Consider the following 12,644-nt stretch of genomic DNA (forward strand, 5'->3'; position numbering starts at 1 on the left):
GGGCAAAATTTCACAAGATTGGAGATCAGGCATCACATTTGGATGGCCTTGGAATGAACAGGAAGTGTATTTGCAGCTGGTAGCGGGCAGGGTGTGGGTGAGGAAAGGAAAGAAATGTGTTTTTAAGCACATAAAGTATGCATGCTGATAAATTCAACTGACAGGGAATATAGATAATTTTCTTGGGACTCATTGTGTCTTTTAGTTTCATGCCGTGGTATGGGGAGTGCTTTCCAGAGTGTACGGGTGAATAGCTGGAAATACGTACTGGATGTTTGAGGCATCTTCCTTTTTTATTAATAATACATTTGAGGTGCCCTTGTCAGGTGGAGTGTTAGCCATGTGTCCAAGACCAACCACACCAGCTTACCTGGCTTTGTACATACTCAAACCTGCGAATTCTGGATGAGGTCTGAGTGACCATGTTCCGTGCTGACTGTGGCAATATAATACACTGAACTTCCTGTTACGTCCAACCCAGCCCTTTCTACTTTTCTGGGAGAGCTGCCAACAGCTGAGGTTAGAAACTCCCTGGGGGCAAACCAAGAATCTACAGCACACAGCTCTGCCACCGAGAACTGCCACCCCAGACGCCCTTCTCCGGCCATGTGAGAGGCTTGTGTGAGTTACAGAGCAAATCTGTTTTGTCAGTACTTTGAAATAGCAACATATGTGATGGACATGGAGATCCATAAATGGATAAATCAGTCATTGCCGTGTGGAGTGGGCACCAGGCTGAGGTTCTGGGTGCCAGCAGGAGAAACTGATCCTGTCTCCTTTTAGCAGAATCAGAATGGATTAGAATGATATCAGGGAGCTCTCAGAACTGCCGGCGAGGTTGGAGAGCCTGACTGGGCATGTGAGAAACCTGCAGGGCCAGGACCACAGGCTGGGGCAGGCCCCGGGGAGAGCCTGGCCTGCTACCCTGGGCTCTGCTTCCCTGGCCCCTCTCTGCCTCGTGCTCTAGAGTCATGTGGGAGCCTCTCCCTAGCTGAGGTTAGGTCCCTGTCTCTGAGGAGCCAGGCCCCCCAGGAAGAGCAGGTGGCTGGCATTTTTGGCTGTTGGCGTACAGCCTCCCCCTCGCCCTGAGACTCACCCATAGGAGGATTCCCCTGCACTGGAAGGATGCTAAAACGTGAGGAGCATCCCCTCCCATGTTCTTCTCTAACACTACTGGCAGCATAGGGCCATCTAATCCGTGGCTCATGGAGGGCTCCCTTCTGAGCTGGTCTCTGTTCAGTCATTTAGACCATTTTGTCAGCTCCATTGATAAGAGAATGTGCAAATTTTTGTTCATAGGTGGTTGAGGAGTGTTTGTGCTTTGGCCTTTGTTTTAAGAATTAACGTGTTTGAATGACCTACTTCTGATTCGATAGGGCAAATTTCTGGGGCCTTCTCCTACTGCCACAGGAACCATATGTCCAAAGAGGTGGTCACCTCCCTCCCACAGTCCTCTGACATCACCATCTCTTACCCTACAGGTGGGGAGACAGGTCATGATTTTTATAAGTCTCCAGAGACTCCACTGTGCCCTCCCTGGGCTAGAACCCCCAGATTTTTTCCTCGAGTGAACAAAGCCTCTGATGCTTAGGAGGAAGAGGCAGCTTGCCCTGGCTCTCACGTTGCTGAGCCAAGGATAGGGTCCGGACCTCTTGACTCTCATCCAGGTGCTCCTTTCTCTGCTCTGCAGCCACGCAGTCATACAGGAGGGCACTGCGCTGTCTTGGGTAAAAGGTCCTTGACAAGTGCAAGTGTCCACCCTGGAAAGGACACTGGCTGGTTTTAAAGTCTCTCTGTTAAAATTGCCAGGTTCCCTTGGGGCCCAGCCAGCCCCTCCTGACTGGACCTGGCTCTCCTACCCCAGTGGGGGCTTTCTGTTCAGTCTGATTCAGACTCCAGAACGGAGCCTCCTGTCTGCAGCCTCGCTTTCATTTCTTTTTCTTTTTTCTTTTTCATTTATTTTTATTAGTTGGAGGCTAATTACTTTACAATATTGTAGTGGTTTTTGCCATACACTGACATGAATCAGCCATGGATTTACATGTGTTCCCCATCCTGAACCCCCCTCCCACCTCCCTCCCACCCCCATCCCATCCCTCTGGGTCTTCCCAGTGCACCAGCCGCAAGCACTTGTCTCATGCATCCAACCTGGGCTGGCGATCTGTTTCACACTTGGTAATATACATGTTTCGATGCTGTTCTCTCAGATCATCCCACCCTCACCTTCTCCCACAGAGTCCAAAAGTCTGTTCTGTACATCTGTGTCTCTTTTTCTGTCTTGCATATAGGGTTATCATTACCATCTTTCTAAATTTCATATATATGCACTAGTATACTGTATTGGTGTTTATCTTTCTGGCCTACTTCACTCTGTATAATGGGCTCCAGCTTCATCCATCTCATTAGAACTGATTCAAATGTATTCTTTTTAATGGCTGAGTAGTATTCCATTGTGTATATGTTCCACAGCGTCCTTATCCATTCATCTGCTGATGGGCATCTAGGTTGCTTCCATGTCCTGGCTATTATAAACAGTGCTGCGATGAACATTGGGGTGCACGTGTCTCTTTCAGATCTGGCTTCCTCAGTGTGTATGTCCAGTAATGGGATTGCTGGGTCATATGGCAGTTCTATTTCCAGTGTTTTAAGGAATCTCCTAACTGTTCTCCATAGTTGCAGCCTTGCTTTCATTTTTGAATAAACCTGCGTCTCAAGTACGAATTGATCAGGCCAGCAAGTTCCAGCTTCATTTGCTCTGAAGTCAAGTTCACTTCCCAGTCTTGACCCTTCTTGGAAGTCAGTCCTTCTAGTTTGGCCTTTTCTTTGTGAATAGGAAACACTGCATTTCTCGCTTGGGAATTAGAAAAGCCTGCCCTCAAATCCCATCTCCCTCACGTCCCAGTGGTGTGACTGCAGGCATCAGGTGAGCTCTGTGAGCCTCTCTTTTCTCGTCTATAATGTGGGAAAGCTAGTTTCTTCTCCCTGGAGATTTCCCCTCCACGCTGCTTCCTGCCACTACCCCCACCACTCTAAGATGCACACCAGCGTATCTCAACCAGAGGGCATCATCTAAGGTGGGGATGAGATACTCCAGAAGGTACCACCTGTAATTCCTTTGTTGTTTACTTCATCTTGAACCAAGTTTACAGTTTTCTGTCACCAAATAGACTGTGACTTGTACTTTACTGTTTACATGCCAAATTACAGTTAAAATTACATTATATCCAGCAAGAGAGTTCTCCTTCTTGTTACATCAAGAGGTAGGAGGAAGAAGAGAGACACCTCCATTCTCTGTCATCATCAAACGATAGTAGGCAGTCCTCTCCCTTCACCCACCACCCCCATGTGAGAATTAAGCTCTAATCATAACAAATTTAGAAAAACCCCAGTATAGTTTGCTGTTTGTCACTATTTAAAGTTTCACTTGATGTATACTCTATTGGGGGCTTGCTATGGGCCAGGCGATGTACAAGGCACTGGGGATGCAATGGGGAACCAAACAGCCATACTCCAGGCCCTCCCAGAGCTAACGAGGGGGTGACAGACGGTAAAAGAGAAGCAAACAGCATTTTTTTTCCAAACTGAGGTGAGTTCCATGGGAGTAACCTGCTCTAGATTGAGCGAAATCTAAAGAGTGTTTCTCCAAAGAAGTTGAAATCTAGAGAGTGAGGAGGAATTAGCCTGCCAAGCACAGGGAAGAGTGTCCTAGTGAGGAGGGAGAGCTGTGTGAAGACCCAGACAGCTTGGCGTGTTCAAGGCTGAGACACCAGGGCAGTAGCACCTGGCGAGTGGTGAAGACATCCATGACGGGAGACGCAGGAAGACATCCATGACGGGAGACATCGGCAGGGTCACACCATATTAACACCTAGGGGCAGTTACAAAGGGAAGCTGTTGCAAGCATTTGTTTTGAGCAGGGAATGGCATAATCCAATGTATATTTTTTAAAAATCACAGGCTACTGTGTGGACAGTAGATTATAGGGGGCTACAGGAAAGTTGTGACCATGACTTGCTAGAAACGATGATGACCCAGGAGATAAAAGTGGACAGGTAGGTTTGTATCGGTAGAGGTCTAGCAATCTCTGCCAGTCACATGTAGAGTATCTGTCCTGAGGGGTTGGAAGGGATCAAATGACATCTTGATGCAAAGCCCCTTGCCTGGTACATCACATGGGCAGTCAGTTAATAGTGGCCTAAGGCTTCCCTGATGGGGAAGCCAGTAAAGAATCCACCTGCAATGCCGGAGACATGGGAGACATGGGTTCCATCCCTAGGTCAGGAAGATCCACTGGAGGAGGAAAATTGCAACCCACTGCGGTATTCTTGCCTGAAAAATCCCGTGGACAGAGGAGCCTGATGGGGTACAGTCCAAGGAATTGCAAAGAGTCGGACATGACTGAGCGACTAAACACACACATCCATTGAAGAGATGGGTGAAGAGATGCATGAAGAGATGGTCAAGGATGGGAGGAACCAAATGAAGAGTAGCTTCTCCCTCCCTCAAAACCTCAAGAGTCATGATTGGTTTACTGTAAACCAGTGGTTTCCCGCTATCATCATGCTTATCATTATCATTTCTTCAAGCAACAGAATCCATTTCTAAATTGAAATGTGCTTTGGTTGAGTCAGAGGTGGGGTGCCTGTAACTCACCACCATGTGTATGTCTGTTTTCTCTGGGGGTCCTCTACATGCCCTCACCAAATCCCTGGGCTCTATGGAAATAGGAAACCACTGCTATGGAAGGCTGTATTTTAGGGCAAGGCTGCTGTCCCATCCTTCAAATTCTTTAACTAAACATGAACTGGACCTCCAATAAACATGAATGAGAAAAAAAAAGTTAGCCTCAAGACTCCCATAGCGCAAACAGGTAAACACTGTACACGCACATGTGTGCAGACACGCATGCTTGAGCACACACACCTATACATACACACACACCATAGTGTGGCTTTGTGTTGGGAAAGCCTGAGTTGACCAGGTTAGGACAAGCTGCATGGAAGGAGTGATCCCTGAACAAATACGGAAGGCATTTTCTAAGTGGACAGGGGAAGGTCAGCCTACAGGAGGAGTCAGAGGGTGTCTGAGGATAGAGTCTCAAGAAACAGACCCTCAGATGAGGATGTGGGTACAACAGTTTTTTTAAAGGAAGTGTTCCCAGTGAGATGGGAAAAGAAATGAGGAGACAGGATAGGGAAGGAGAACGAGGGAAACAAAAGTGGGATTCCAGGGGACCCCGGGCTCAGCAGAGCTCTGGAGCTCAAATAATACTTCAGAGTTCTACTTGGAAGCAAGGGAACTAGGCTTTCTCCTTCCTGCTGTGTGTCAGCCACTGGCCAGAGGCTGCCCAGGAAATATCCAGCGCCAAGATCCTTCCCCTTTTCCCATGCCCTGAGGGAATGCAACCTCTGCCAGTGCCATCCACTAGCACCGGTGAATGCTTGTAAAGCTGGGATTGGATGTAGGGAACTGATCGAGGGCCCTGAGAGACGTGAGCAGAAAGCCAGCAGCGTTGAACACAGGTGGCACTGGTCTCCACCCAGACCTGGGGGCTCGGCTCGGCGGACCTTTCTGTGCCCCATTTTGCTTAATGACTTCATTTTCATTCATTTATGCTCAGTTCTTGTGATATGCTGGGCATTTGATGTGATTATCGCCTGACACTTTCACATCACCCTGTGAGCGAAGTATCTTTGCTCCTACTCTCTGATGCAGAAACTGAGGCTCCCAGGTGACAGTCAGAGATGCTGCAGCTTATCAGTGAAAGAGCCAGGTCTGGCGTAAGGCCGACTGTTTGCAAGCCCAAGGCGCCCTTCGTCCTCTGCTCCTGAGGCCCGAGCTGTCCTGTTGTCTGGCCCACACACAGTGGAGCACCACTCTGGCAGATTGGTGGGAAATGCAGCCATGGGTGGTGAACAGCTGGCCCGTCGTCTTCGGAGAGACCCTTGGCTCCGGTGACCTCAGAAGCACATCATGTTCTAACTTAGTGGTCTGTTGATTCTGGAACTCTTCCTGTTGTGGCCTGGTCCCTCACCAGATGCACAGCTACTCATCAAGAGAATTAGCACTCATCGAGGGCCCTCCTTAGCCTGCGGTAAAGGAGCTGTGTTCCCCCCCTCCCTTTAAAGAGCGGTCATGAGGTTTCTCAGGAGTAATAGATATAAAACCTCTCACCACCATGTCTGGCACACAGTAAGTTCTCAACAAATGTGACCCATTCTTAACAATTAAGGAATCAGCACCAGTCTAGCTCATCCCTCTGCAAATTCTAACAGCAAGGAATTCCTGAAACCCAGCAGCCAGGGGCAAGTTTGACATCTTTGTTTATCACAGCACAGACTTGCAACAACCAGCTTGCCAAATGCAATTTATTTTCTGTTCATTGATGTCATCTCCATAAGTCTGAGTCTTCAGACTCCCCTGAGCTGGGCTGCTTTCTGAAGGCTCTGTTCTGAGAGCGATTTAAGATGTGGTTCCGCTAGGAACATTTCCTCCAGCTCCCACAGCCCTTTCTCCCTGCCCCCTCCCCCACTGTTAGATGTAATTAGAAGCAGGTGAAAATGGCATTTCCTTGTTCCAGATGTTCTTCTTTTCCCACTTTTTATTTTACATACATTCCTTCCCTCTGTGAGACCTGTGTGTGATGTCGATTATGGAAAGCATCTTGCCCTTGTAATTGACCTTCAGCCGGGAGCCCTGGAGCTGAGTCTCCCCTCTGGTGTTGCTGATGCTGACCTGTCCCCTCAGCCCTAGAAGCCCCCTGTCCAGCCAGGCCTGGGCCAGCTGTACTCTGTTTCACTCATGTTCTCAAGTCTTTTAGAGACCTGAACATTTCCAGCTATGACATTAAGCGTATTTACAGTGGTCAGAATATAAAAGCTTCCAGAAACCTGCAAGTGAATCAAGTGCTGTGGTTTAGGCTTGCCAGCTGCCCCAGAGTGGAAGTTGGTTCCCTGATGCCAGCTTGCTAGCCTCAGGTGCATTCAAGTTTATAGCAGCAGGCAGGATGCCCAGCCTGTGGGCCTGCCATTGCCCCCGCCCCATGTCTGTCCTCCTCTAGGAATCTGTTGAGCCAGACATGTCCTCAGCCTCCTCAATTCTCTTATGTTTTATTAGTTAACGCCTGACGCGCAAGCCCCCCTGCCTCAGTCTGCTACTGCGTGACCATTTATCCCTTCGCTAATCAGAACTTCTGCTGCCCCATCTTTCAGCCTCCTTCCCTCCACGCTCTGAAACCTGCAGGCTCCCCCTCAGCCTCAGTCTTTTTCCTCCTTTCTCATTACTTCCTGTTATGTTGGGAGTGTGGATCTCCCTTGGCAATACCACTTCCTCTACAGCCTTCGTACTGGATCTATTCCTTGAACCCCCACACAAAGTTCTCCTTGCTAACCTATATTCATTTTGCAGCCACAGTGCTCTTTGCAAAATGCAAACTATGTCACTCCCTAATTAAAAACTTCCATTGGCTTCCCATGCCTCTTAAGATAAAGCATATAATTCTCTCTAGTTTTTTAGGTTTAATTCCACATTAATTATCTGTAATGCAGTATTTAAAGCATCCCTTATTCCTCCTATACTTATTAACAATATTCTCAGATAGTTTTATGAATGAATCTGATGATTCTTAAGGATTATTTATAAGGAATTCTCAAAACCGTGCCTCAGGAAGACAAAAGAGGGTCTACATTGCTTTTTGGAGCAATTCTCTAAGTGAATAAAGGAGGAGAATGAGAAGCTTGAATTTCAGTGTTTTATGAAAGGAAAAATAACCTATTAAACCAAGCTATTTAGGAATTAGAAATTATGATAAAAATAACTGCAGGTTTGGTTTGATTTAGTGCAGCCATCGAAAAGCTATATGGGGCCAGTTTTCAGATGGAAGTCACATGCTTCTTAATGTAAAGCATATAATTCTTAACACAGTCTCCAGCCCTTCCCTGTCTCTCCAGCTTCATCTTGATCATCTTCCCTTGGCTTCTTACTCATTCCATTTGCTCCAACTGTACTGTCTGCTGGCAGTTTCTCATTCCTGCTAAGCTGTCTCCTGCCATAGAGGTTTTTCACATGCTGTTCCTTTTTGAAATGTTGTTCCTGTCCCTCTTTGACTAGTTAACTTCTGCTTATCCTTTAAGTCTCAGCTCAGGCAGTCCTTCAAGTATTTCTTACTGACTCCATGCTTACCTTAGAATCTTTTCTAACCATGAACCTCTCCTTGGGGGCACTTTCTAAATTATAATTTTGCATTTATGTGTCTAAACTGGCAAATATTCTCTGTAAGCTGGAAGTTCAATGAGGGCAAAGACTTCCTGTTTTATTGATCAAAGGATTCCCACAGTGCCTGGTACATAATAGGTCCTATATATACATTTGTTGAATGGGTGGACAGACAAACAAATGGATGGATGGGATGGATGAATGGCCAGGACTCTCAAAAGAAATAACATTTGCCGATTTATTTTTGAAGTAGAAAAAAGAAAAGCACATTCAGAAAGTCTAGCTTCAAATCTCTCCCTTTCTTTTGTTGCAGAGTGAATCATAGCCATACTTCATCTAATGTTATGGCAGAAAGGACATTGGATTTATTAATTTGCACATTCATGAATCACATAATGGATTACTACCTTGGTCTAGGTGACAGGAGAACATGCATTCAAATCCGTGTTCTATAAGAATTCAGAGTTTACTGGAGTCTATAGAAAGGAAGATACATCATTATGTTACAGAGTGAGGAGGACTTAGAATTGGGATGATGAAGCGCTCCACAGTGGTTTCAAAACTAACCCTTGTGAAGGGTGGGATCCCTTGAGTTGGTTCAGGGGCTAGGGTAGAAGGGACTGGCTTGGGAAGGGAGGCTGATCCGGCAGGACTCTAACTGCCCCCCTCTTCATACACAGAAAACCTCCACGTTTTTTCTGTTTTACAAATTGGGGTGCTATCACAGGTTTTCTCTGTTAAGAGAGGTTGACAATTGTTTCCAAAAGCTCAGGGAATGATTAATCCTGCTGAGAAAAGCAGAGTAAGTCAGTCTTCTTGGAACAGAAGATGTTGGAGCAGAGCCTCTCCTTTTAATTTTTTTTTTCAACTTGGCTTCCAAATGCTCAAACTCTTAAAAAATAGTTAAAGTATGAAAAAGGAAAACATAACCCACAGTATTAAAAAAAACACCTATTTACTTTTTAAAAACTTCCTACTTTTTCTGCTGAAGTTTTATTATCATGTAAGACTTGGAAATCAGGTAAAAGATGATTGCATGTCCTTTCTATGGCATCCTGGAGTAGTCTCTAGCCCCTTTCTACTCAAAGTGTGGTCCATGGACCAGCAGCATCAGCATCATCTGGGAGTGTAACCAAAATGTGGACTCTCGGGCCCCAACCCAAACCCATTTATTCAGAATCTGCATTTTAAGTAGATTCCTCATGTGATTCTTACACAATTAAAATTTGAGAAAAGCACTGTTTTAACAGGCCTGCCTAACTCCCTAGTGGGAGCTTCCCAGGTAACTCGGTGGTAAAGAATCTGCCTGCCAATGCAGGAGACACAGGTTTGACCCCTGGGTCAGGAAGATCCCCTGGAGAAGGAAATGGCAACCCACTCCAGTATTCTTGCCTAGAGAATTCCATGGCCAGAGGAGCCTGGTGGGCTATGGTCCATAGGGTCAAAAAGAGTCGGATACGACTGACCACGCACACATAACACATACTCTGAATTGTATATTCAGTATAAAGGGAAACCATCTATAGTATAAACTGAGAAGTGACGTGATGAGACCTGTGCTTTAGGAAAGCAACTCTAACAGCAAAGAGGCTCCCCCAAGGCTCCTGAAATAATACGGGTGAGAGAAACTCAGGCTTGACCCTAAGCAATAACCGGGGATGGGGAGAAGAGATATTTAAAGAGGTACCAGGGATGAGATTAAGAAACAACTATGTATAAAATAGATAAGCAGTACGGATATATTGTGTAGCACAAGTAATTATAGACATTATCTTTTAATAACTTTTAATGGAATATCATCTGTAAAAATACGGAATCACCATGCTGTATTCAGTTCAGTTCAGTTCAGTCTCTCAGTCATGTCCGACTCTTTGCAGCCCCATGAACTGCATGCAGCACACCAGGCCTCCCTGTCCATCACCAACTCCCAGAGTCCATCCAAACCCATGTCCATCAAGTCGATGATGCCATTCAACCATCTTATCCTCTGTCTTCCCCTTCTCCTCCTGCCCTCAATCTTTCCCAGCATCAGAGTCTTTTCCAATGAGTCAGCTCTTCACATCAGGTGGCCAAAGTATTGGAGTTTCAGCTTCAGCGTCAGTCCTTCCAGTGAACACCCAGGACTGATCTCCTTTAGGATGGACTGGTTGGATCTCCTTGCTGTCCAAGGGACTCTCAAGAGTCTTCTCCAACACCAAAAGCATCGATTCTTCGGTGCTCAGCTTTCTTTATAGTCCAGCTCTCACATCCATACATAACCACTGGAAAAATCATAGCCTTGACTAAACGGACCTTTGTTGGTAAAGTAATGTCTCTGCTTTTTAATATGCTGTCTAGGTTGGTCATAACTTTCCTTCCAAGGAGTAAGCATCTTTTAATTTCATTGCTGCAATCACCATCTGCAGTGATTTTGGAGCCCAGAAAAATAAAGTCAGCCACTGTTTCCCCGTCTATCTGCCATGAAGTGATGGGACTAGATGCCATGATCTTAGTTTTCTGAATGTTGAGCTTTAAGCCAACTTTTTCACTCTCCTCTTTCATCAAGAGGCTCTTTAGTTATTCCTCACTTTCTGCCATAAGGGTGGTGTCATCTGCATATCTGAGGTTATTGATATTTCTCCTGGCAGTCTTAATTCCAGCTTGTGCTTCCTCTAGCCCAGCGTTTCTCATGATGTTCTCTGCATATAAGTTAAATAAGCAGGGTGACAATATACAGCCTTGACATACTCCTTTTCCTATTTGGAACCAGTCTGTTGTTCCATGTCCAGTTGTAACTGTTGCTTCCTGACCTCCATACACGTTTCTCAGGAGGCAGGTCAGGTGGTTTGGCATGCCCATCTCTTTCAGAATTTTCCACAGTTTATTGTGGTCCACACAGTCAAAGGCTTTGGCATAGTCAATAAAGCAGAAATATGTGCTTTTCTGGAACTCTCTTGCTTTTTCGATGATCCATTGGATGTTGGCAATTTGATCTCTGGTTCCTCTGCCTCTCCTGAAACCAGCTTGAACATCTGGAAGTTCACGGTTCACAATGCTGAAGCCTGGCTTGGAGAATTTTGAGCATTACTTTACTAGTGTGTGAGATGAGTGCAATTATGCTGTATACCTGAAACTAATGTAATATTTTAAGAAAATACCATGGACTGATTCAACACTTTTTCTTTTGATTTAAAATAAAGGATTTTAGCAGGATCATCCTGCTTATTAGTGGTGGCAACCAACTGGATTATCATTGCTTCCTGACTCTCTCTGTGGTCCATGCTGCTATTACTTTGGGTTTTATCTAAGATGTGACTTCTTAGAACTGCCAGCTGCTCAGACTGTCCCCCACAATGAGTTTATTAGAGTCGAAATGTGTAGGAACCAGCTCTGCCAAAGCATAAAGCACACGTCCAAGATGATGAACGGCATCACTAAAAATAATAAAAGATTAAGCACACATTCCAGGGAAGTGACAGGGCATTCTTGTGGAATTTGCCAGACTAAACTATAGTGGATACTCTTCACTGTCTCTGTATCCACAAAACCGGACCTCCAAAGTGGCTTTGCCGAGATACAGATTTTGGACACCGCCAGCAGGCAGCATCTCTGTGCAGCCATCGGGCTGATCCAAAGGGCTGGGCTTACAGCTGACCCCATGGAGCCCACAGCCTGTCTCAGCAGTTCATTGTCAATGAAAAAGTTCAGCAGTCTTTCACTATGCGGTCAGAGACCAGGAACCTTCAGAGACTATCTTACTTCCCCATTGCACAGAGGAGGAAACTGAAAAGATGATCTTGGTTGCCCAGGGGTGCACCTCTTGGCTGCGGTGCCTCATCGTTCACCTGTACCTGATATCACGAGAGAGTCTGAGTGTGGGAGGTGATTTGATCCACAACTTTTTAGAGGCAGTGACTCAATGACATGACTCTGTCTTTAAGGACAGGAGTCTCTAGTCTGAATCAGATAGAAAACAGTAGGCTTAAGATGACAGACTTTACAGTCCATTTCTATCTCACCTCCCCTCACCACCACGTATTCCTTCTTCAGGGTTGCCCCATATCTGAGAATCTCTTTCACATTCAGTTCGTGAAAATGCATTCAACTGCATACATAGGTTGCTTACACTGTTCTCTATGTATACTGACTTCAATAAATCATTTTTTTTTAATTAAGAAGTGTGCCAACCATGCACAACCTCAAAAAAAAAATCCCTCCCTGCCAGCAATGCTAGTGATTCTGATGGGATCACCCAGTATGTGTCAGGGGTGGACTCTGCCCCGTGTGTCGTGTGTGTTAGCCCCTTGAATTCTCTGGGGAGGGGCTGTTCTACCCCTATTTTACAGATGAGAGAACTGAGGCTCAGAGAGGTAAAGTACCTTGTCCAAGGTCACATAGCCAATGAGTATATGCTACAAAGAAACCTCATTTCCATTCCCCAAAGTGACTGC

General features: G+C 45.8%; 1 protein-coding gene across 2 annotated transcripts in view; it reads left to right on the forward strand.

Moving 5' to 3' along the window:
- The window catches only part of ITGA9 (integrin subunit alpha 9), a 350,067-nt gene that overhangs the window by 319,074 nt on the left and 18,349 nt on the right, over positions 1-12,644 (forward strand). Inside the window, exon 27 of one of the 2 annotated variants that reach the window (XM_065932999.1) lies at positions 4,277-4,348. The exons of the other annotated variant lie outside the window; for it this stretch is intronic. Coding sequence (XP_065789071.1) covers positions 4,277-4,333 — 57 coding nt within the window. The 3' untranslated portion in view covers positions 4,334-4,348. Of the gene's footprint in view, positions 1-4,276; positions 4,349-12,644 lie in introns of those variants that run through there. 2 annotated transcript variants of the gene reach the window in all.

This window comes from Muntiacus reevesi, chromosome 4, assembly GCF_963930625.1.
Source record: "Muntiacus reevesi chromosome 4, mMunRee1.1, whole genome shotgun sequence".
Taxonomy (NCBI): domain Eukaryota; kingdom Metazoa; phylum Chordata; class Mammalia; order Artiodactyla; family Cervidae; genus Muntiacus; species Muntiacus reevesi.